Below are 23947 nucleotides of genomic sequence, written 5' to 3'. Positions count from 1 at the left end.
GACAATAGGCTACACATGTATCTTGTTACAGTTCTATAATATGAACCCAAATGAACCTTATAACTGTGAATTATTAGGTACTGAATTTGTAGGTACAAATGTCTGCAAAGACATACAATGAATGAATTTGATGGTTTTATTTAGCTTTGTATGCTTGGGTAAGTACAGAGTGAAACTTCAGATTACTCATGAAAATCAGATACAAATGATGTGAGGGAAAATGCAGTCCCCTTGTTTCCGTTTCACCACCAACCTCTTGCCCACATTCTCCCTCAGGCCTGGAATTCCCTCCCCTTTCATATCTGACAGTCCACAACTCCTCCTCCTCTCTTCAAAACCTTCCCAACATCACATCTCCAAGAGGCCTTCACAGACTACAACCTTTATTTCCCCTATCCTCTCTCCCCTCTGTGTCGACCAAGAACTTGGCCATATACCCCTTCAGCACTTTCATACTCACCCCAGCCTCACAACCCTTATGTAAATGTCTTGTACACTACTATTTCCCTTATCCTTATCTACTTTGATGTCTGTCTCCCCCTGTAGACCGTAAGCTCCCTGTGGGAAGGTGAAATCTGTTTTCCTGTTCTTTCCCAAGCATTTAGTATAGTGCTCTGCACACACAGTAAGCACTCAATAAACATAATTGATTCAGAAATGGTTGTCTCTCTCCCTATATCTCCCAAAGTGAAACCCTATTTTCCCTGCATGTACTTCACCCTGTATCCCACAGTCCTCATTCAGTACAGTGCTCTACAATAAATTTGATTGGTTAATTTATATTGGTAGCATATTTCAGATGAAACTGACCCACTTTGCATTTGCCTTTCCTGATAATCAAAAATAGAAGTTATGGCCCTTGTCCATTTAAACACAATACTAATGAAGTTACTAGCAGTAGGCCAAATTATGCCTCCTGGCACATGCACTCAATTCCTGTTGCCCTCCTGTCATTCAGAAATTAGATGGTACCTGATACACACTACATTCTCTTTACCCACAGATTCTTAATGCTGGCTAATCTTAAAAAGGTAAAGTTGGATATGGAGATGTCTCAATCATCAATGAAATCATCAACCATTTAAATTGCAATACATTAGTTTTAGGTGAATACAATTAACAGTTATTTCACAGACTTCATGCTTTTTAAATTGTATTTGGATGTAGGAAGGTCCTTTTTTCTTTATTCAAAATATAGATCTCAGGTGCTGTGACTCTTTAAGTGGGAGTGATTTCCTTTATAAATGGGTAGTTGCCATCTTGTCATTTAGAACTGCCCCGATTGAGCTCTGTTTTCCCAGGGACTACTTCTGAGAACCGTTCCTGATGCCCTTGTAATCTGCAGAGGGTTTTCTTGCACATCTTTCCTATTTTAGTCCCCATTTGAAGAAGACCCACTCCTGTTTCAGGAAGGGAATTGTTCCATGGCATCAACTACCTGTGCTGTATACCATCCCACTCCTCCCCAAGTCCCTCTCTTAGCAAGATGAAAGAGGTATTTGAAGGAGTGAAAGGGACCTTGACATCAGGTCTTATAGAGCACATGTATCCATAGCTGTGTCTCTATTCCAGTATCTCACGTGCCCAACAGAGGTGCTGAATGAAAACCGCAACCAGACTTTTGCAAGGTCACTGCTAGTGTTCTTCCTTGATATTACAAAGTGGGGCTCTTCATCATCCAAGTCCTTGTAGATATTCTTAAGAAAACCTATTATCCTCTCTCCCCATTGACCTGTGAAACTGGATCATTATATGTGACTAATTCTAGAAAGTTCAGAAGAGGTGACTGAAGAGGTCTACTCATGACCCTGTCACAAATTGAAGATTCAACAGAATTTACCATTGTAATATGCATACTATTTTTTTCCATTCTTAGATTCCCATTGTTGTTTTGAAAAGAGGATTTTAAGTGCTTCAGTTTTAATATTCACCCCAGTGATTACAGTTTTAAGGACCCTAACTTCCATTTGAGAGTGCTTACAGGATTACCACTTATTCTGCCTTCTCAGATGTTTTGAGGGTTGTATTTCATAAGTTTCCACGTTGGCTCAATTTTGAAATGTGTGACATTTGTTTGATATCCTCACTAATTCTACAAATAGAAGTCTATAAATATATTGGTCACTGGAACTTGTGAATGCAGTTACAAAACCCACATTAGCAACTCTCACTTTCCTGGGTATCATTTCTTTTGAGCTGTAAAATACTTCTGACTAGAAAATTGTGATCAAAATTAGAGAGAAGTTCTGAAAAAGGTACACAGTCCATTACCCCAACTGAACAAGGTCCTTAACATTTTTTCAAGTACAAAACCATGAGGATGTGTTGGATGCCTTTTCTATCATAAAGATAAAACACAGGCAGGCAATCACCCTCAATAAAATTTGCTAAAGAAATTTATATCTGAGTGACTTGTAGCTTAAAAAAATGCTTGAATGCACTAAAACGGCACACCCTAAGTCACAGCTAGATCTGGAAACAGAATATAAATCTCCCGACACTCAATCCACTATCCCTCTCAGAGTCTGCAGTTAAGCTCCTTTTTCTTGCCCCATCACACCCAGGAATCAATCATCATCTTGTGGTTATTGTTGCCTTTGAATCTCCACTTTGACTGTGGTGGCAACACCCAGCCCAGTCTCTCTGCAGGTGATGAGAGAATTTCTGAAATTGGCTTAGGGTGCATAACCTGGAAAATTGTGCACAGCCTAGACCCATAGCAAATGAAAGAGAGAAAGGGAGATTGTTGAGAAGCAATATGGCCTTGTGGAAAGAGCACGGATATGGGAGTCAGATGATATGGGTTATAATCGCAGCATGGCTCAGTGGAAAGAGCATGGACTTGGGAGTCAGAGGTAGTGGGTTCTAATCCCGGCTCCGCCACTTGTCAGCTGTGTGACTTTGGGCAAGTCACAACTTCTCTGCACCTCAGTTACCTCATCTGTAAAATGGGGATTAACACTGTGAGCCCCGCATGGGATAACCTGATTACCTTGTATCGACCCCAGTGCTTAGAACAGCCCTTGGCACCCCTAGTAAGCACTTAACAAATACCATCATTATTATTATTATTGTAATCCCAGCTCCCTTACTTGCCTCCTCTGTGACCTCGGGCAACTCATTTCACTTCTCTGTGCCTCAGATTCCTCATCTGCAAAATGGGGATTCAGTTGCTGTTCACCTTTTTACCTTTGTACTTAGAATGTGAGCACCATATGGGATATGATTATCTTGTACCTATCCCAACACTTAGTACTATGCTTGGGAGATAGTAAGCACTTAACAAATACCATATTTATGACTGTCTTTACCCCGAGCTAGTTTTGGTTATTAGGGAGCATGATAAACTTGGACAAAGGGACTGTGTCCAACCTAATTATCTTGTTAGTTAAGATAATTAGTTGAGTGCTGGCACATAGTAAGCACTCAAAAATACCATTAACAAAGTTCTCACCCTCAACAGAACTTCCATTAGATGAACAAAGTAGCATTATCCCTTTCTCCTTCATTTAGCAGACTGTTTGCCTTCCAGTGGTAGCCACAATGCTCTGAAAGAATGGTGCTTTAGAAGGGCATAAAAGGGACAACATACGAACAAGAAACAGTGTGATCTAGTGGAGAGAGAACCAGTCTGGCGTCAGAGGAACCAAGTTCTGGCAGTTGCTGGCTATCTGGCTTTGGGCAAGTCATTTAACTTCTCTGTGCCCAAGTTTCCTCAACTATGAAATGGGGATTAAATACCTGTTCTCCCTCCAATTTAGACTCTCAGCCGCTTGCGGGACAGATCCCGGGTTCGACCTAATTAATCCCAGGGTTTAGAACAGTGTTTGACATACAATAAGCACTTAACAGATACGATAAAAAAGAAATATGGAGAGAAGATGCAGAAATATGTGCCTCAGACTCAAGGTTGGTCCAAGTTATAGTAGGGAGCTCCCTAATAATAATAATTAATAATTATGGTATTTTTTAAGCGCTTACAGGGTAAGCAGATTGTCCCACGTGGGGTTCACATTTTTTAATTCCCATTTTTACAGATGAGGTAACTGAGGCCCAGAGAAGTTAAGTGACTTGCCCAAGGTCACACAGCAGGCAAGTGGCGGAGCGGGATTAGAACCCATGACCTCTGACTACCAAGCCCGGGCTCTTTCCAATAAGCCATGCTGCTTCTCATATGCAACATATTCTTTCCCATTTCTTAGTAGTATTTCAGATAATGAGTCTATTTAGTTAGTTTTTTTTTCCTTTATATTTTCTCAGAAATTAGAGACAGATTGGGACTCTACTCCCTACTTCAGCAGGTGACTCTAGTGACCTATTCACAGCCACATTCAACCAACCAATGGCACTTTCTAGGCTCATAGCTCTGTTCTCAGTGCTTGAGACAGTAAAAACAGTTGAACAACTGTTCAACAAATCTATAAGGCTGCAATAGTGGATACATCATTAAATGTGAACATAAACAAACCCTTCCTGCCCCTAGGTCTATAGAAGCACAAATGGATTAACATCGTTTTTGTTAGAAACCCAGCAACTGCTCCCAATGAACATAATCCTCCTTAACCTGCTCTCATGATGATGTTAGAACATGAAGAGGGACAGTGGAAGATGGTGTGCTATGTTATTCCCTAGCAGGTAGCTACTGCAGTCAAACTTGCCCACATTATCTATCAGGTGTAGAACCCTGTGTCCCAGGCACTCCAGGTAAAGACGGCTTAACATGGCATAGTCTAGTTTGGAATTCATGGAAATTATAAAGACATCCCTAAGAATTGCATCACATTGACTTAGGAAACAAGGGTGAAAAGCTGAAACAATTATGAAGTAGACTGGGACCACAAGAAATATCCATTAGAGTGTGACGTGGTTTCCATGAGGTTTTTAAAATATCAGCTTCCCCCTGCCCCCAATTCTCTCCTGGCAGAGAAACCCGTTGTTTAAAGACCTCGTAGCTGGCCTGATAACCATATTTCAGAGAGCTTTAATTAAGCATCCTAGAATGTGCTCTGATATTAACTTATTTGAGAAGTTGCAGCACTACAAGCAAACTCATGGCAAGATAGTAGGACACTTAAGAGACCAGGAGGTTTCATGTCACTCAGGATGGAAGAAAATTAACAATTTACAAGACCTGCAACTTCTTTGGGAGTTATTTGTCTATCAAGTATCAATGCCTATGAGTTCAGTCATTTTGCTCTGTACTTCTGCCTGTGAAATTTGCTGCTTTCTAAATTAGGATCATGGCTGCAGAGGTCTGCATGGAGAGGCTGAAAACATTTGTTTGTTTTTGTTCTACATTTACTTATAAGTCTTATTTTAAGCCGCCTTTTCCCCCAAAGCTATGAGAGATGTGTGAAGAGCACAGCGGTATATACATTTTTAATTACTGCAATTTCAGAACAAAACAGCAGAACATGTAATTGTCCGATGCTCCTTTGCTTTTCCATTCCTGACGGGTGCATTAAACTGAATCGTTAAAAACTGCACAGGCTGAAAATGCCAAGTTATAATGATAATTATCAGGCTTAATGCAAACTGGAATAAGCATCTTTGTAACTGTTTTGTAAATTTTGGTCTTGCTGGTTCTGAGGCGTTGTGGCTCTGCCATCTAATGAATTCGATAATTCCTCCTTCCCCTTCCCCCACCTCCCCACCAAATCTGGGTTCTTGCCCTTGAAAAATATCCATTCATTTTTTTTTTTCTATTTTGAATGAAACACCTCCTTGGCTAAATTGGTTTAGTGTCATAGTTACTTAGATACAAAAGGTACTGACAAGAAATGAACAGGAAAAGTAAATATATGGAAAATCAGATTATTTAAAAAGAGAAATGTTTGTTTCTCAAATGTTTTTTTAAGAATCACTTTTTAAAAACTGGATGGATCTGGATCCCAGTGAAAGGAAAACAACTGTAGTTAAGATAATTTTAATCTAAAAATGAGTTACCCATTAAGGATAAGAGAAAGTTAGGTTCTGTACTCAGAATTAGATAGACTTTAGGGATGTATTCAGCTAATCATCCATTCTAAACCTGTCAGATTCCTGGATTGTAAATCATTTTACTTGATATCTTGATTTAGCTTTCTTAAAAAGGCCCTGAGATTTCAGATTTTGAATGCTGACTCATTTGATTGACAGTTAATGATTAAGTTACAAATCATAGGCAATCAATATTTTGAGGCTTCAATATATCCACTGAGAACTATTGCAAATGTAACACATATTGATCATTCTGAATCCTGTGCCTACAAAGGCAGAAAACTATATTTTTTAAAAAAGTTATATGCTGGTTCAAGGAATACTACTTCCCCTAAGCTAGTGAACTCTTGGTATAGATTTGCTTCCCTGGTTCATAAACACATCTTTTTCATTATTCTACACAAACATAAAAAATGATTAAATAGAAATTCAATAACCCATTCCTAATGTAACGTTTTCAGACGTACAAGAAGGCAAGATATCCGAAATGGAGATCCTCTTACTCACTGCTCAGATCTTCAACACCATGGTAAGTCATGAATACATTTCCAGGCTTTCAATCAAATGTGGCTTTTTACACACCCAACTGAATACCCCCAAACCTCCATACCCATTTTTCCTCTTATGGTACTAACTGTATTGAAATGGGTTATTTTTATTCAGGTGAGAGTAGTATACAAAAATTGAAATGTGCATATATATGGGTGGGGGGCCAGGGGTGGGGAGGGGAGAAGAGGTTTACAAGGTAAAAATTCTAGATTATGAAGAACAAATTCAAGTCCCTGAAAAGAGGACTGGATTATAGACTCTCAGGTGATTTAAAACTTGGCCCTACCATAGCTAGTGATGAAGAAAACAGAAATACTAATGCTAATTAACTCTTTGGCTCTCTATATCACACCAAGGGGCTGTGTCCAATTGAATTGTCCTGCATCGATGGAACACTCACACCATGCGCCACATTGTGTCCTATTCAGTCAGATGTATACTGTCAGAAAAAAAAAAGTTACTTAATTTGGCCACAGCCTTCTATCCAAGATGCCTAATAAGAACACACAGTCTGGCAGAACTGACTGCATTTCAGATGCCTTATATGTAAGTTAATGACACATGAAAGCCAGCAATCTGCTGCTGAAGCCAACACTCTGTGTTGGGCTAAGAGAGCCCTTGTGTCCGTGGAAGATAATTGGGTTGGACATTTTTATCCAGACTCAATACAATGACATTTCATTGTATTTCACATTTTGGACCAAGCTCATTTTAATATATATTCCCTGTAAGTGTCAGGGCCTGTCTCAATAGTAGCTAATGTGATGTCTGAACTGTCAACCCATCTTTATTTACACAGGTGACTCTGAAGTGTTTTCCCCTTCCTGAAGAGAACAGTTAGTGTATGGTTCCCTCTACTGGGGGTTTGGTGACATCATTTTACTTGCTTTAGGATGGATTAAAATGTGTTAGTGTGTATGAAAGTGTACATCAAAAATAACTCTTCCTTTGACTTATTGCTTTACATTGTGATTAGTACTGATTCCTTATGTTTCACCATTTCTCTTCTTCTGCCTTCGTAACTATTTCATTTCCCCACTCAATATACTATTCCTGATTGCCCCATTTTATTCAATTGTCCTTTGGCTCAGTTTTCTTCTCTCTCTCTGTCACTCTGTTTCCCTAACTCTTTGCCTGCCAATCAGCTACTCCTCTTTCACAAGCAGCTCCCATGCTTTCTTCATCTTGACACTATGACCTCCGGAAAGAGCAAATTAGTAGGCTTCTGTAGTGAACATTTTGGATTATCTTAATTTGATGCAGAATTATTTTTCAGAAATTCATATCTAGCTATAGAATACACAAGTAGAGTATTTTCTCCTTAAATGGGAATGTAGCTTCCAGGATTAGGTAAAGAGTAAAAAGCAGGAATGACATTGTTCATTTTATGAACTTTCACTGTTTAGCATCTGAATTCTAAAGATTTCATTTTCTTCTCTAAGATCATCTCTTCTCCTGAGACACAATAAACTCTTGGTGGTCCCATTATGTTTAAACCATGCACAATGAATTGTAGCTCATTTTTATAGTAATAAAGTGAAGCACATTTATTATTTGTTCAAGCTATGCTTTTTCCACAGGTGTGGACTTACTTGGGAGAAGCCAGTATTTTAGCAAATGATAAATTTAACTTTCTCCATATGGAAAAAGACTTAGTTTCCCATCCTAGATGTTACCAGATCTCTTGGGATCCCTTCTATTGTCTAGAATTCACTACCTCCATGCAAGAAAATGTACCACTGCAGAGAAGAGTATCATTATTATTTTAGGCATTAATTATTAATTGATAATAAGAAAATAATAGCTACTCTACTGTGTAGAAAATGGATGAAATAGGAATATCTAAACAGTTGTTAGGTGTTTGTTAAAGTGAAGTAAATAAATAGGTGAGATGGAAGAAAGCTGCAAAAACCTGCTGAAACCCAATTTTTAAAATACAGCAGTTTCCTCATTGGGAACCAGAAGTTAACAACATTAAGGAGATAGCTTAGGTGCAGTAATTGGATTCCTCTAGTAAGTTAGGACCTAAATCAGGACCATCCCACTACCTCCCTCGGTAGGCCATTACAAAGCTTAACAGCGTCCACTGTCCAGAGCTTAAATGGGCCATAGTTTAAGCCTATCATTCAGTTCTTCCCTCAGTTGAAATGGACAACAGCTGGTTACCATCTGTGTCCTCAGTTTAAAAGGCCTGAAGATCAAACATTGGTATTTTCAACCACAACTGTGCACATGAATACCAATACCACAAGCAGTGGCATCTGGACAGTGACACACACATATTTGTATATATTACATGAAGAGGGTGCACGCATCCCTATTTTTGTAGTGCAAGGCAAATGCATTTGCATAATATAATGTTCCCTTTCAAGGATGACACTACTGACAGAGATTGTTAATCAGTGCGTGCAGGTGTGACTAATACATCAATGCAGTATCTCACAATCAGCTCTCTCCATTGCATAGACATCATTACTCCTTCCTCCATTGTTTCACTGTTACCCACAGTGCTATATACCGTTTTCTTTTTTCCCTCTAGGGTGCCCTCATCTTCCCAATGTATTTTATACAATCGTTCCCTCATTCTTTTTTTCTTCTTGTGGTCTTTTTCCTCTTTTCCCCCAACTGCCCCCCAACTATCTGCTACTATGACATTAATGTGCCTTTATGGCATTTCTTCAGTCCACCCTCAGATATGAGATATGGATAGTGAGGATCATGCCAGTAAGGAACTAGTATTTACCTTGAGAATCAACAGACTTCCTCGATATCCATCTAGCAATCTAGGGACTAATTCTGTATTATTCCGGTTTGTTGTTCACCCCAGTATGACACACTCAAGATAATGTCAACCTACTGGCTTTATATCCTCTGTTCTTGCCTTACCTTATTTCATGGAGTATCCAGGAGTACCTGGGTGCCCTTCCATTATTCCTGCTCCTCCTCTCTCCTCATATGTCTGTCTTGGTTCCTGCTTCCACAAAAATCCCTGCTTCTTTTATTGCTCCCTTCTTTTGCCCCACTACTCTTCCTTCTTTTTTCACTCCGGATATGGCTAGTTTTTCTACTCCAGAATATCCAGTGGCCCAGCCCTGTTAGCTAGTCAGCTCCTACACTCCATTTCTGCACCAAGCAGAATGTCCAGAAGCATCTCAAATAGATTAAGTGTAAATTCTCCCCACAGACCAATAATCTTCTAGGCTGTAAGCTTTTGTGAACAGGGATCATGTCTACTCTCCCAAGTGCTTAGTACTGTGTGCTGCACACAGTAAGCACTCAGTGAGTACCACTGATTTATTGATTGATCTATTCTCACTATGTATGAACTGCAATTTGACTGGTTTACTTACAGGAAGCAAAAGACTTACAGGAAGCAAGACTTTCATGGTCTCAGGAGCTCACCCTGAACCCCAAAAAACATGAGGGTACAAATGCTCTACTTGGTCAAGGGTATTAGTTATGGGGAAAGAAGAAGAGGAGTGTAAAGGGAGAAGCAAGATAATAGAGTGCCTGATATTTCTGCTCTGGCAAGGTTAGTAAAGGGAATATAATCAAGCTGACTATAGATTCAAACTACTTAATATTAGGTAAATATTTTTCCCATCTTAAATTCTAACGGCTTGCCGATCACCACACTATAAAGCCTCATTAGATCTGAAATATAGAGTGCTACTAAATGTGTTTATCATTACAGCTGGAACTGTATGTCGTACTATGTATAACTTGGCTTCATCCTACTCAGCAGCCTTCTATGGAAACTTCTTACAGATATGAGAAGCCTCTTTGTGTGCACAGAGTTATTTCGAAGTGAGAAGTGACATTTTCACAACGTGAATAGTTAAACTGTGCTGGGCTGGGCTGTGATTCTTAACCCTGTTCTTTTCTGAATATAGATCTTACCCTTTTAATGAAACAAATGTCTATTTCTGGGCATACTGGAATATTTTTCTTGCTTGGTTTTAGAAAATGTATCTTTCTGAACACTTTGCACAGAAGAAACACTGCGGAAAAAGATAAAGGTAGCATATGAATTTGCTGTTTAAGTGGCCCAATGGGGTGCTCTTTACTCTCCACCAAAGGCCTAAGTTTTTGCCATCTTAAGCATTAGCCCTCACTGCAGATACTTTTAATAGTATCTCAAGCTATAGTCACTTGAATCAATAATAATAAGAATACCCTTTACTTTGCCTGACTAAGGCATTTCATGCCAATTACCTCATTTTATTCTCCGAACACCCTTGGGAAATAGGGAAAGGCAGCCATTATTATCCCCATTTTACAAATAAGGACTATAAGGTCCCAAAACATTAAGTAACCTACTTGAGATGGCATAGCAGGACAACTTCATAGCTAGGGCATAATCCTCAAATGAAGTAAATGGAGCCTAATGTGGTTATTTATTAAGGGCTTACTGTATGCCAAGCAATATATTAAACACTGAAGTAAGTATAAGATACTCAAGTCAGAAAAATTATTTGAGGTAGAACAGGTATTTAATCTCCATTTTACACATAAGGCAGAGATAAGTTAAATGACTTGCCCAAGGTCACCCAGCAGGGAAGTGGCAAAGCAGGAACTGGAACCCAGATATTCTGACTCCCAAATCTGTGATCTCTGACTAGGCTACGCTGCTTTTCTGCAGAATAATAAAGTAATACTAGAATGACTGTGTAAATCGTTCAAGATCTGGGTATAAAATGTGCTGGATTCTTGAAGTTTTAATTACAACCAAAAGTCTTCAAGGTAGTGCTGGGTGCTTCACCTCCAAAGCCAGTGCCCAGAATACTCTGGGCATCATTTTACTTAGTTATTCTGGTTCACTCCACCCTACTCTATATTTCTATGCTTTCTTTCTCATTGTGGAATAGTTTCAGACCTCTGCTGAAGACACCTTTCAATAGCATTTATTGAGCGCTTACTATATGCAGAGCACTGTACTAAGCGCTTGGAATGTACAAATTAGTAACAGATAGAGACAGTCCCTGCCCTTTGACGGGCTTACAGTCCGTTATCACTTCCTCATTTCACCTAAACTAAAAACTGAATTGTCAACTACTTGACAAGTTGAGAGCAGAAAGAAATAGAGTCCTTGAGGATAATGCCGGAATTGATCCCTTGGTTCACTAGTGCTCTTAAGGCCCTTCCAAATCCATGTCCATCACAATGGAGGTGGAAACTCCTTAGGTTTAATGCCAATACGGCAGAGCATACATCTCAACTCCTTGGGAGTGGTCCCCCTGTGAACAGGGAACATGTCTACCATGTCTACATCTGCTCTCCCCAGCACTTAGTATAATGCTATGCAAACAGTAAGCACTCAGTAAATACCATTGATTGATTGATGGATTGACTCACCTCAGGGGTCTAACAAGAGCTATGAGTTTATAGTCAGGGCTGCAGAGATCTGAAATGGGAGCTTTCTCACCTGTTGGTTCTTTGAAATCTGTTCCCTTCCAACTAACATCCCATTTAAACCCTAGTATCTATGTGTCAGAGGACCCAATTTTCAAAAAACAAAAATGAGCCTAAAAGGATTAGTGAAAACAGTGCATTCTGAAAGTTCAAGGTCTTATCCTTAACTATGATAAAGTTACGTTTTCAGCAAATAGTTGTTTTCCGTCTCCTGTTACTGCCTGTACAAACAGAAACACAGTATTGGCATTGGTGTTTCCTGATTTTTGATGACTTGATTTTTTTTTAAAGAAGACATTCTTTTGTGGCATGGGGATAATGGTTAAGTAAATGCCTTAGGCATCTTGATATGCTCCCTTTATTCACCCCTCTAGCCCCCACATTGTTATTATTATTCTTCTCTTATAATGTCGAGTCATCTAAATGTCCATAATGTATTTATATTAATGTCTGTGTCTGCCCTAGACTGTAAGCATGTGGGCAGGAAATATCTACCAACTCTGTTTTATTGTACTCTCCATAGCGCAGGTACAGTGTTCTGCACCCAGTAAGCGCTTACTAAGTACAATTGATTGATGCTACATCATCACAAATTCTACAGCTTAAAAATAAAGTTCCAGCAGCAAATAGCCAAGCAATCAAGCATTTATTTCTTCACTGCCTACAGGCCATTTGAAGTTTCATTCCTGAATGAGAGTTAGTTAGGCACACTTACGTCTTTCTGGACCAAATGTCATTACGAAAAATCATCGAGTTACTATGTAAACAGAAATCCCTAAAATGGGATTTCTGTCTTTCTTTGGGCATATTGCCTATCAACCCAGTAAGTTGTTATTGTGAAAGAAAAATACAGATCACACTTGACAAAACATTCCAGCTCAAGAAGAGACTTTAATTTTACAATTTCCACCTATGAAAATAAATTCTCTTAGAATTTCAGTTGAGAGGATCAAGAGGGCACATTAGAAAGGGCTTCACATCATGGAAAGACAGATGGGAATTTCCATGAGTTGAACGGAGTGTTGACTAGGCAACCCTCCTCACCCTCCTCAGCTGCACCAATGGAACATCTCTCCAAGTCTGTTGTACTACCCTTCTTCCAAACCATAATGATATGAATAGGGTTAACTTGGAGAGCTAATGAATGGAAAGTTGAAATCAGATGCCTCCTGTTTCTGTGGTATTGGAGGAGAATCAAATGCTTTAAAAGTTCTTTAGCAATGTGGTATTTCCAGAAAAAAAAGATGGATATTAAGAATCTTTGTTGTTACAAAAGGAAGCGATTTAACTTTCCTTCTTTTCCTCCTATTATTTCTAGTTTATTATCCTCATTTCATTTCCATAAATTACCCCACTAGTAGAGGAAACGATTAATTGAAGACTGTTTCCTCAGGAACATTATTTCTTGTCATTAACAGCTGCAACAAACTGCACCACTGTGTTACCCAAGCACACTCTGTGCTTTTTCAGAGAAACCTCATGTTTTATTTCTCTCAAGCCTTTTGCTCAAACTATTTTGACTGTTGAACCCCTAGGGCATCATTATATCTGTTCCAAAACTACACCCCATGTTGTCTCATGGTATAATTTTCACCGTAAAACTCTGCAACCAATACTGTTTTCTTCAAAGAATGAAATCCCTTCAAAACTAAGTTACTGTTGGTGGTAGTGGTTTCGCCTTACCTGGAGGTCTTTAACACTGGGTCGATGCCCCGTCCATCTAAGATGGTGTAACATCAGACCTGCCCAGAGGCAGAGTAATAGGCTTAGATGACCTCTCAAGACCTTGCCTACCCCAGCAATTCTTTGGTTCTGTGCCACATATTTCAAAGATTTATGGGATTTTTGTTCCCTGGCTTGTCAGTATTCGCTTCTATCAATTAAGCATACTTTGTTCGATATTTTGGCTTTTGGCTTTCACAGTCACCTCTGCACATAAGTCTGTACCTTCCAAGCACTTGCACCCACAGCACAAGTATCCACATCCTTTTACTTTATTACTTCCCATCACCCCCATTAGATTGCCAGCTTTCTGTGGGCCGGTACCATGTCTACCAACTCCATTGTTGAACTCTCCAACTTGAAAAGTGACAAAAATGACTGAGGGTGATCAATATTTACTGCCCCACTCTCCACCTTCATCCAGGGATTTGGTCCAGTCAATCATTGAATCCTTGGTTTTACTGAGTACTTATTATATGCAGAGCACTATTCTAAGCACTTAGGTAGGTGCTCAGTAAATACAATTAAATGAATGAGAGTTCAATACACAGAGTTGGTAGACTCTAGCCACAGTGAGCTTACAGTCTGGAGGAGGAGACAGACATGACTGCTAACTGCTAATACTGCTAACTGCTAATGCCAGCTGGCAACCACAGTGGGCCTGAATTTCTTCTGGTGGACAAAGCATCAGTTTCTCCCCTCACTGGTGAACATTTCCCATTTTCCTTCCTGTCATGCTCTTTCGCAGATATTATTCCAATGACTCAGGTGAGCCTGAGACTCCTTACCCTTTACCCTCACTAACTGCATATGATAAGATGACATTTTGTGCCAATCAGACTAGGGCAGAAGTGGAGAGGAAGAGAGTCTGCTCATGTTTTCCAGTTGGCTACGAGAGAATGCACCTCCTTATAATGTCTCTCCTCTCCCAGTGGAGTCAATTAGATGCAAAGCACAAGCCATCGTCCCCTCACTGGAAATAGAGTGCTGTAGCAGAATAAGCCATACTAGGAATTGTTAATGCAATGCTTTCTCAATTCACATTAGGTTTAATTTAAACTCAGATGAACACCAAGATAAAAATTTTTGAAAAGACTAAGAAAATGATTTCTGTAATTACTAAGTGATAACATGCCAGGCACTAAGTAGACTATAAACTAGAGCCTTGATGCCTGTTGACATAATGAAGTGACATATCACACCTATACTGACACCATCCCTTTATATGTACTCATTGTACCTCGATCTCACCTACCCTGCCAGCAACCCCTCACCCAAATCCTACCTCTGGCCTGGAACACTGTCCTTCCTCATATCCATCAGACAATGACTCTTACCCTTTCAAAGCCTCATTAATGTTACATCCCCTCCCAAAGCCCTTCCCTAAGCCCTTCTTTCCTATTCTTCCACTCCCGTCTTCATCGCCCTGACTTGCTCCCTTTATTCATCCATCCCTCCCAGCCCCACAGCACTCATATACATATCTGTAATTCATTTACTTATATTCTCTGGTCCTCTAGACCATAAGCTTGTTATGGGAAGGGAATATGTCTGTTTATTGTTATTGTATACTCCACCATAAACTTAGTACAATGCTCTGCACACAGTAAGCACTCAGTACAATTGACTGACAGTCTATTTTAAGAAGTTATTTTATGTTTCTTTCGCTCCTTTCATCTTTGTTGGTACAGTTCTGGGGGAAAATAGGGCCAGTTACACAGGTGGTTTAATCAGTTGATTGAAATTAGTCTTATGATTGTAAAAATGTCTGCTGTTCTATGGTTGGAGAAACTCACTGGAAGACCACACTTACTATTCTGCAATATGTAAATCTACTAATACTGCTCACTGTATGTACAACTCCCTCTCTGGGTGACACCTGGAGAGTTTCCAGTGCTCTACCAGTCTCGGCTACAGGAGGGATATTCAAGCAGGGGTGCATCCATTCCATTCCTAGCTTGAGCACTGGCTAGTGGGTAGAAAACAATCTGCTACAAGTCAAAATTCACCTATGCTGGGCAGCAGCGGCAATGGAGAGAGTCAAGGGCAGAGACTCAAGTTTACTCAGTGGAAGGAGGTGATGGTACACTGCTCCCATATTTTCATCAATAAAACTCTATGGATACTCTACCAGAATCACTGCAGAGGGAGGGGAGGCATTCTGGGAAAGATATGTCCATGGCATCGCTATGGGTAGTAGATGACTCGACAACATAAGACAAATATTTACAAGGGAGCTACATGAACCAGCACACTAAAGGAATATGAGTTTCCTTCCCTCTCCTGCATTCGTCTCCATACTCACAGTTTTCTAATGATAGCCCTGGTGAGAAAGGACAGTTGTTGAACATAATACTAGCAAAATTAGGTAACTTCATTCCTAACTATATATCCAAGGAGTACTGTAAAGAGGTTTTTGAGTGAAGCAGGGTGATGGCTTTGCAAATAGATAGTAAGAGACATGTAGGGCAGAACAGTGTAATTCCTGGAAACGATGGACAGATTTTGTTGACCAAAGAAAAAAGGTAACTTCATAACTGTAACTTGCTTGTGTAAAGACACAACTCTGGCCTTTTGCTAATGTGTTTTTCTTTGCCTGGTACACCTTCTCCCCACAAATTTATGCATCTATCCCTTCTGCCACTTTCAACACCCTCTTAATTTGCCATCCCTACAAAGGCCTTCCCTGACTAAACTCCCTCCCTTATTATGCAATTCCATTATTCATCTTAGCACCCATGCCTCTTATGTATCTGTTATTTTCTAAATATTTAGTTATTCATTTTTAAATTTGCATATTTTTTGTATTACTACACCAAAGTTCTCAGTATTTTACCTCAGGTGTTTGGCAACTAGTTTCAATTTGTCTACCCTCATTAGACTGTAAACTCCATAAGGACAGTGATCACATTTGTGTTTTTAGTTATTTTATGTTCCCAAGTACCTAGTATAGCACCTTGCATAAGGCATCAACTCAATAACACAGCTAGTGATAATGATGTGGTAATGAGGATTTTTTAAATCCAATATGACAAAATTGAATCAAATCTTGGGCTCAAGGGATGTCTGAAGAGAAGATGACATGATCAAAATGACAAAAGAAAGGAAGATCATTTTAGCAGTATAAGTCTAGATTGTTTCAGGAGCAAGAGGTTAGCATCTATCTACATCATCAGTTTATTTTCTCTATAAGAAATGTTTTGTCTCTATTGAAAGTGGCATTAATCAGATCTAGATTGTATCTGACTATCACAGTGGAAATATGGATAATTAGCAGTATCAGACAAAGTAGCATTTTTCATCTCAATATGTTTTAATTAGAACCATCATGTTTCATATGATTGGCTTAATATGCGTTGAGATGACTAAATTAAAGGAGGGTTTATGGTGTTAAGGTCATAGGTCTTTAATCAGAAGGCACATTTTCCTTTAACTGTATTTTGACCCTTTCTTTGATTCTTGACTATAATAAAAAGTAGCCCCGTTTAAACCAATACAATTTAAGATTTATTGCCTGGTAATATTCAAACATCTTGGATGTTTCCTCTTTACTCCAAGAACTTTGGAGAATTGATCCTCTAGACTGTAAGTTCACTGTGGGCAGAGAATGTTTCTGTTTACTGTTGTACTGACTCTCTCAAGTGCTTAGTACGGTGCTCTGCACAAAGAAAGCGCTCAATAAATATGATTCAATGGAAGATACATTTACTTTTCCAAGGACATGTGTAGGGTCAATAGGGGAAGCAGCGTGGCTCAGTGGAAAAGAGCCTGGGCTTTGGAGTCAGAGGTCATGAGTTCGACTCCCAGCTCTTCCACTTGTCAGCTGTGTGACTGTGGGCAAGTCACTTCACTTCTCTGTGCCTTAGTTACCTCATCTGTAAAATGGGGATTAACTGTGAGCCTCACGTGGGACGACCTGATCACCCTGTATCTCCCCCAGCGCTTAGAACAGTGCTCGGCACACAGTAAGCGCTTAATAAATACCAACATTATTAGATTATAAACTCATAGAGGTCAGAGGTTGCATCTACATTCTGTCAAGAGCACTCAAGAAATACTATTTTGTGTCAATGAATCCTGCTATGCTGTGCTAGTCACTGAGGCAGAGATTAGATAGCCAGATCAGGACATGAAAGAGATATCAGTGATTTACCTAACAATACATCTGGCCAAAGGCAAAACAACAATGAAGTTTCCAGTAGCTACTGCTCATTCTACTAAGCAATGGTTTTTTTCCAATGGGGATCTCTATAAAATGTAACAAATAAAGCAAATAACTTCATATGAAGACGTCCCATAGCATATCAAGATATATAGCTTTGTTCTACCCATGACCGATTGTGTTAAAAATTCTGTGGGTTGCATTCGGCAGAAGCTTTGAATAACCCTAACACAACTATGTCCATCTCCTTAAATTGGTAGATTATTTTTCACTAGTATTTGGCATGACATACTTTACATTCATCATTGTCCACAGTAGTTGATTTGGAGAAAGCTTCCAAGATGAAAACTAAAAACCCTTCCAACAAGAAGAAAAATGCATTTGGAAGTCAGGATTGCTTTTCTGATTTGCCCCATGTTTTATTTTATTATTGCCTGATAGACAGCCACTTCAGCCACAGTCTTGAAGAAAAGATCATCTATGGAGTAGAGAATAGCAGCACCTTCTTGGAATGCAGTCCAAAGTCTCAGCGCGCTCTAATCCACTGGCAATTCCAGAGGCAAAACGAGGAACGAAAAGATGAGGTACGGGAACTACCGTGTGCTGGAATCTCTCCACAAACACTTTTTTATCAAATGTTCTAGGGTCCTTTTCCTACTGGCCTAAACCTTTGGGTGATCCACTAGGGTAACTAAACCAGACTATTCACTTGCACAGAATCCTCCAAATTAGTTAAATCCCCACATTGCACTTTGGCATCTGGCAAAAAACAGAGAAGCGTGGCTTAATGGAAAGAGCCCGGGCTTGGGAGTCAGACTATGTGGGTTCTAACCCCAACTCTGCAACTTATTTGCTGTGTGACTTTAGGCAAGCCACTTAACTTCTCTGTGCCTCAGTTACCTCATCTTTAAAATGGGGATTAAGACTGTGAGCCCCACGTGGCACAACCTGATTACCTTGTGTCTAACCCAGCATTTAGAACAGTGCTTGGCATATAGTAAGCACTTAAATACCATTATCATCAAAAAATCCAAGTTTCTTGATTAGCTCCGCAGTTATATACTCTTAAATCCTCTTCCTCATACAATCCTCCATGCACCTCCATGCCCAACCTACCCAAAACTTCTGTCTCCATAATTAGCAAGCAATAAGCTTTATACACAGCGTGAACTATCTGTACCTTTTTTTCATATTGGAGTAAAAAAAGGCTTAAATTGAGGCCTCCAGGTACACTGCATTTTGTAAATTCAGAATATTTTCATCACGTTACCATTGCAAGACATGGCATGTTTTCATGTAGTTCTGTTGGGTCCCTAATTCCAAAAACAAGAGAGTTCAGAAAGCATCTGTTAAATATTAGGCAACACTAAGCCATCAATTCAGAACAATGATAAACAGTAAGTTCCTTGTTGAAGAGTTGTTTCCAAGCCACGAACAATGACCTATACTGATGTCTTTCCAAGTAGAGAACTTTCATAAAAAAGATCAGTGAATTCACTGATCCTTTAAAAACTTTGGTACAGAAATTCCAAAATAGAATCTAGGCTGTTTTATTTGTTTATGAAGTTAGGGTGATGAAAACATTCCAGAAAGTTGACCCACTTTATAGGTTACCTCACTTCTCTCTCATATATAATTCTACTTCAGAAGGTCTATGAATTTTCGTAAAAATGAATACTATATCTGGCCCACATAAACTTGCCAAAATGGATAGTAAGTGCATTAGTGAGGTGGGAACATTTTTTTTTTAAAAGTACTTGTGGAAAAGAGATCAGTGATATCTCAAATTATTTGATAATAATTGAGGTTCCTTATGTAGCACTACTATACTGTTTTTTTCCTGCTACTCATTTTTCTGCTACTCTTGGTAAAATTGTCTTGTCCCTTAAATTTGTGCCAGTGTAATTTTGACTTTTCTCTCAGCCCTATTTCAAATGCTAATTCTTTCTTTCTCCTCTTTCACTTTTTTAGTTTTACAAATAAAGATTTTCATTTTTTTTTATTTGTTCCCAAATCTTCTCCTAATTTTCTTGTCTATATACTGAAGTAGGAGCACTACAACAATTTGTTTCCTAAAGCAAAATCTGTTGATATTTGAGATTACTATTGTTTTCTTTATTTCCTTTTCATTGAAAGTATGATTACGTTCCTTATTTCTTTTTCAGTGGAGTAAAACCCAACCTTACTGTATCCACACAGTGACTGTTGATACATCAGTTTTGTAAATATTCAATATGTACAAAATTCTGTCACCTACTACTGCCTGTAATTATATATTTCACAAGGGCAAGGAGGCAGGAACTGGACCTTTGCTTCTCATGAAGGTTCCTAAGTGCCTACCTCAGTGCTGTGAAAAGAGGAGGAAAGAGTAGCAGTTGTCTTAGTCCTCAAAATCTGACTTAACAGGTAACCTGAGCTCTAACTTCAGAATGTTTCTTTTTCTGGCATCCAGATCAGGATAGACGACCACATAATCAGAACTGAACAAGGTCTTCTGCTTCGTAGCCTTCAGAAGAAAGACTCTGGCATTTACCTTTGTCATGCTGTGGAGCACGGCTTTATGCAAACTCTCCTGAAAGTGACCCTGGAAGTCATTGACACAGAACACTTGGAAGAGCTCCTTCATAAAGATGACGATGGTGGTGAGAATGCCAAGACCAAGGATATTTCCAACAGCATGACACCCAATCAAAAGGTCTGGTATAGAGACTTCATGCAGCTTATCAACCATCCCAACCTCAATACGATGGATGAGTTCTGTGAACAGGTTTGGAAAAGGGACCGGAAACAACGCCGACAGAGACCTGGCAATGGCCAGATGAATGGTAACAAATGGAAGCATCTACAAGAGAATAAGAAAGGTAGAAACAGGAGGACCCACGAATTTGAAAGAGCACCAAGGAGTGTCTGAACTGCTTTACCTCTTGAAACCTCATCCAAGTAGAAACTTGTCTAGACAGATAACTGGAAAAAAATGCAATATACATGAACTTTTTCATGGCATTATGTGGATGTTTACAAGGGTGGGAAGCTCAAAAGATTCTCACCAAGTATATATAAAGTCCATTACTAACTTTCCTGACTGACTCCCTGCCCATTACCAACACATAATGGGCATTCCAGGATGAAAACAATGTGCTTATTTTAGTTGACTTTTTCATGTTTCCTGCAAAGATTTTATTGTACAGGTTTTGCTTTTTTCTTTGCCTGAAGTCAAAAAATATCACTTCCCATGCTGTCATTTAAAAGGAGGAAAACCTTCATCAGCAATGCCACTTTTACTGAACTAAATCTAAAAAAAAATTCAAAACAGAACACTGCATGGATTTTCTAAGCTGATGAATATTCAAAAATGTGGTTGGACACAAGGATTTTTTTTTGTCTACCAACACTCTTGTTTATATATGTACTGGCAGAGTAAAATGATACTGAATGAAATGGTCTGTGGAAATATGAAAAGCATAAACTATCCATCATCCAGAAAGAAGGTGGAGCACACTGATCTACTACTGATGTCTTCTTTCAGCTTTGATCTAAAGATGTATTTTATTAAAACTATAATTTAAATGTACCATGACAAATATGCAGTAAAAGTTAGCTCTCTTCTAAACTAGAATAGGCTTTTGTCTTACAGATATTGTACTTTCTAATCATTGTTTTAAAAATTCCAAGTGTGTACTGCTTTACTCTCATGTGGATATCCTTTCAGCTCATAGGGACAACTCATATATTTCATATATGGTACATATATTTTAAACAGTTCATATTTGAAAATGCAGCTCAAACGAACTGAAAGTATGCATTAGGTTTCCCTACAGAGCAAACAATGGAAACATTTCTCTTCCCTTTTTCTATGAGTCAAGTATAATAAATGTTATGTTTAATTTCCGGTTTGAATACGAAGCAACCAACCAGGGAAAGGGAAGGAAAAAAAGATGTAGTAAATGTATTTTTCATTCCAGGAATTCGCTGAAAGATCATATTCCCTGAAACTGGTAAGATAACGTGAGTCAATTGATTATTTCTATTAAGATCACTCATAAAGAACATTTATGTACCTGAAAACACCCTTCTGGTTCCAGAGGTTAGGAACCTATGTCGTCAGCATGGCTGCGAAAGGTAGGGCCACCTGAATTAAGATCTTCAGTTCTCACACCAGATTATAAAATGATGGTCCCTAATTGTTTAAAGCTATTACGAGATAACCCTAGCTTCCCATAACTTGTCTGTCCTTGGTTAATATTCTGGACACATTTAATTGCTCACTATGAGTTACTTGCTACCAGAGCAAAGAAAAAGACACTGCTCACATTTCTACAGAGTGAAATCAGTGGTTTTCTAGAAAAGCTTTGTGAAAGGATGGACTGTATTAAGGAACTGGCTACTAGCGTTTTTATGATTATCATTGATAATTATCACATTCAGCATCCTCATCTATCACATTTGTTCTTTTCAATCTTAGCTTTTCAGGAGAATTTCTCCAGGTTCTTTACCATTCAAAAGAAAAGGAGTAGTAATACAAACTAAAAAAAAGTATCCATAGATTTTCTAAGTGTGGTAGTCAAATCATTCTAGTGGCCAAGTCACTTCCAAATGTGGTGGATTTCAAAATTTCCTAAAAATGGAAATATTTAATAGATTGGAGCCTGAGTTTCATCCTTAAGGCATCCTTTGAATAAGCAGCTGTGAAGGAGTGTCATCAAATGATCATCCAGTGGAGTGATGATGCTATTGTGTGTTCTCTCAGCAGCTTCTCCCCTGAATAAAGTCAGAATTAATAACCCACTATAAAATAATATTCCTTTACAGAAAATGATAAACAACGTATAAACTGTAGAGGAAGGATTCTTCCAGAAACAGATCTCTCCAGCGTTGAATTAATGACACTTTCCCAAAAACATGGGTGGGATTTCACTCTTAACTTTGGATATCCACAGTGCAAATGAATCCACAGTGCAAATGAACTGATTCACACCGGAACTGCATTTGATCTCAATTATTCTTCAAAATAAAATGATTTTAGAGCATTTTGATTGTGTAAAATCTAGGGATTACCTATTTCAGTTTATCCCTTGGTCTGTATTATTTTATTTCAATGTCACAAATGGGGGAAAGTTATATTTCCATGTTCAGATAATGGCATGTTCCTATTAGTAAGTTTTAGAGAGAGGAATCCATACAGCATGTAAATAAGTCACACATCTTACAGTCAAAACTGTCAAAGAATGATGAAAGGATCCCATTGACAAAATAAAAAGAAGAAAAATTCTCAGAATTCAGGTTTACTTGTCTTCCTATCACAGTTGTACGCACCACTGAAGATGAGATTTTGTTCAATAGCCCACAGAAACGGAGGTTAAAGAGGAATATAGCAACAGTATCAAGTTAGGAAATGTGTATTTTTGCAGGGCAGAGTCAAACTCTTCACAGCCCAGTTGAAGTCACATTGTAAAAATAAAAATGCATGTGAATGCACAGTTAATGATCCTTTTTTAATGTATTATTTAGCGATTATCAGTGGTATGTGTTTAATAGTTCAATTTTTGCTACCTATCCATTAGGCAAAAGAGATGTAAATACTTGTGAATAGATAAAGTACAATATAAAGTACTGCTCTCTAGAGGTACTCCATTTCAGTGTATTGAAAGTCATTCTAAAATGCAAGATATTAGCTCACAGGGGCTAAGGTGGTTGATTTGCTACACGAGGGCAGAAGGAGTGTGTCTGTCACTAAGCATGTTCTTTGCCAGATAGTAAATATGTTCCGTATCTGTATTTATCACTGCATTTCAGATGGGAACTAGAAAACTGGAGAGATATGTAATGAAACTGCTGCTGTAAATTATTTCTTTTAGCATGTATTCAGTTGTTAAATACACATTTCTTCAAAATATTTGAATTTGAATGTCTTTACTGTTCCCTCCAGGAGTCAGTGTGAAATCATATGGGCTGAAAAGGAATTGAGGGCCAGATAAAATTGCTAAAGAATTCAGCCTCCTTTTTAAGACCCAATTTATTCATCTGAAAACTAAAAAGTTAGATTTCTCTGCAGTGACATTGACTTTTGTAAGTTTTCAGAATGGAAAAGTTATCAGGTGAAACATTACAATTAAAACTTTCCAT

At 38.7% G+C, this 23947-nt stretch overlaps 1 protein-coding gene across 4 annotated transcripts in view; it reads left to right on the top strand.

Moving 5' to 3' along the window:
• The window catches only part of SEMA3A (semaphorin 3A), a 266016-nt gene extending 242299 nt beyond the window's left edge, over positions 1 to 23717 (top strand). For all 4 annotated transcript variants that reach the window (XM_039913932.1, XM_029077340.2, XM_029077341.2 and 1 more), the window contains 3 exons: positions 6441 to 6508; positions 18266 to 18408; positions 20277 to 23717. In XM_039913932.1, coding sequence (XP_039769866.1) covers positions 6441 to 6508; positions 18266 to 18408; positions 20277 to 20735 — 670 coding nt within the window. In that variant the 3' untranslated portion in view covers positions 20736 to 23717. The remainder of the gene's footprint in view (positions 1 to 6440; positions 6509 to 18265; positions 18409 to 20276) is intronic.
• The last annotated feature ends 230 nt before the right edge of the window (positions 23718 to 23947 follow it).

The sequence above is a fragment of the Ornithorhynchus anatinus genome, chromosome 13 (genome assembly GCF_004115215.2).
Source record: "Ornithorhynchus anatinus isolate Pmale09 chromosome 13, mOrnAna1.pri.v4, whole genome shotgun sequence".
In the NCBI taxonomy this organism is placed as follows: Eukaryota; Metazoa; Chordata; class Mammalia; order Monotremata; family Ornithorhynchidae; genus Ornithorhynchus; species Ornithorhynchus anatinus.
The sequence above is the reverse complement of the archived record's forward strand: the minus strand, read 5'-3'. Positions and strand labels throughout refer to the sequence as shown.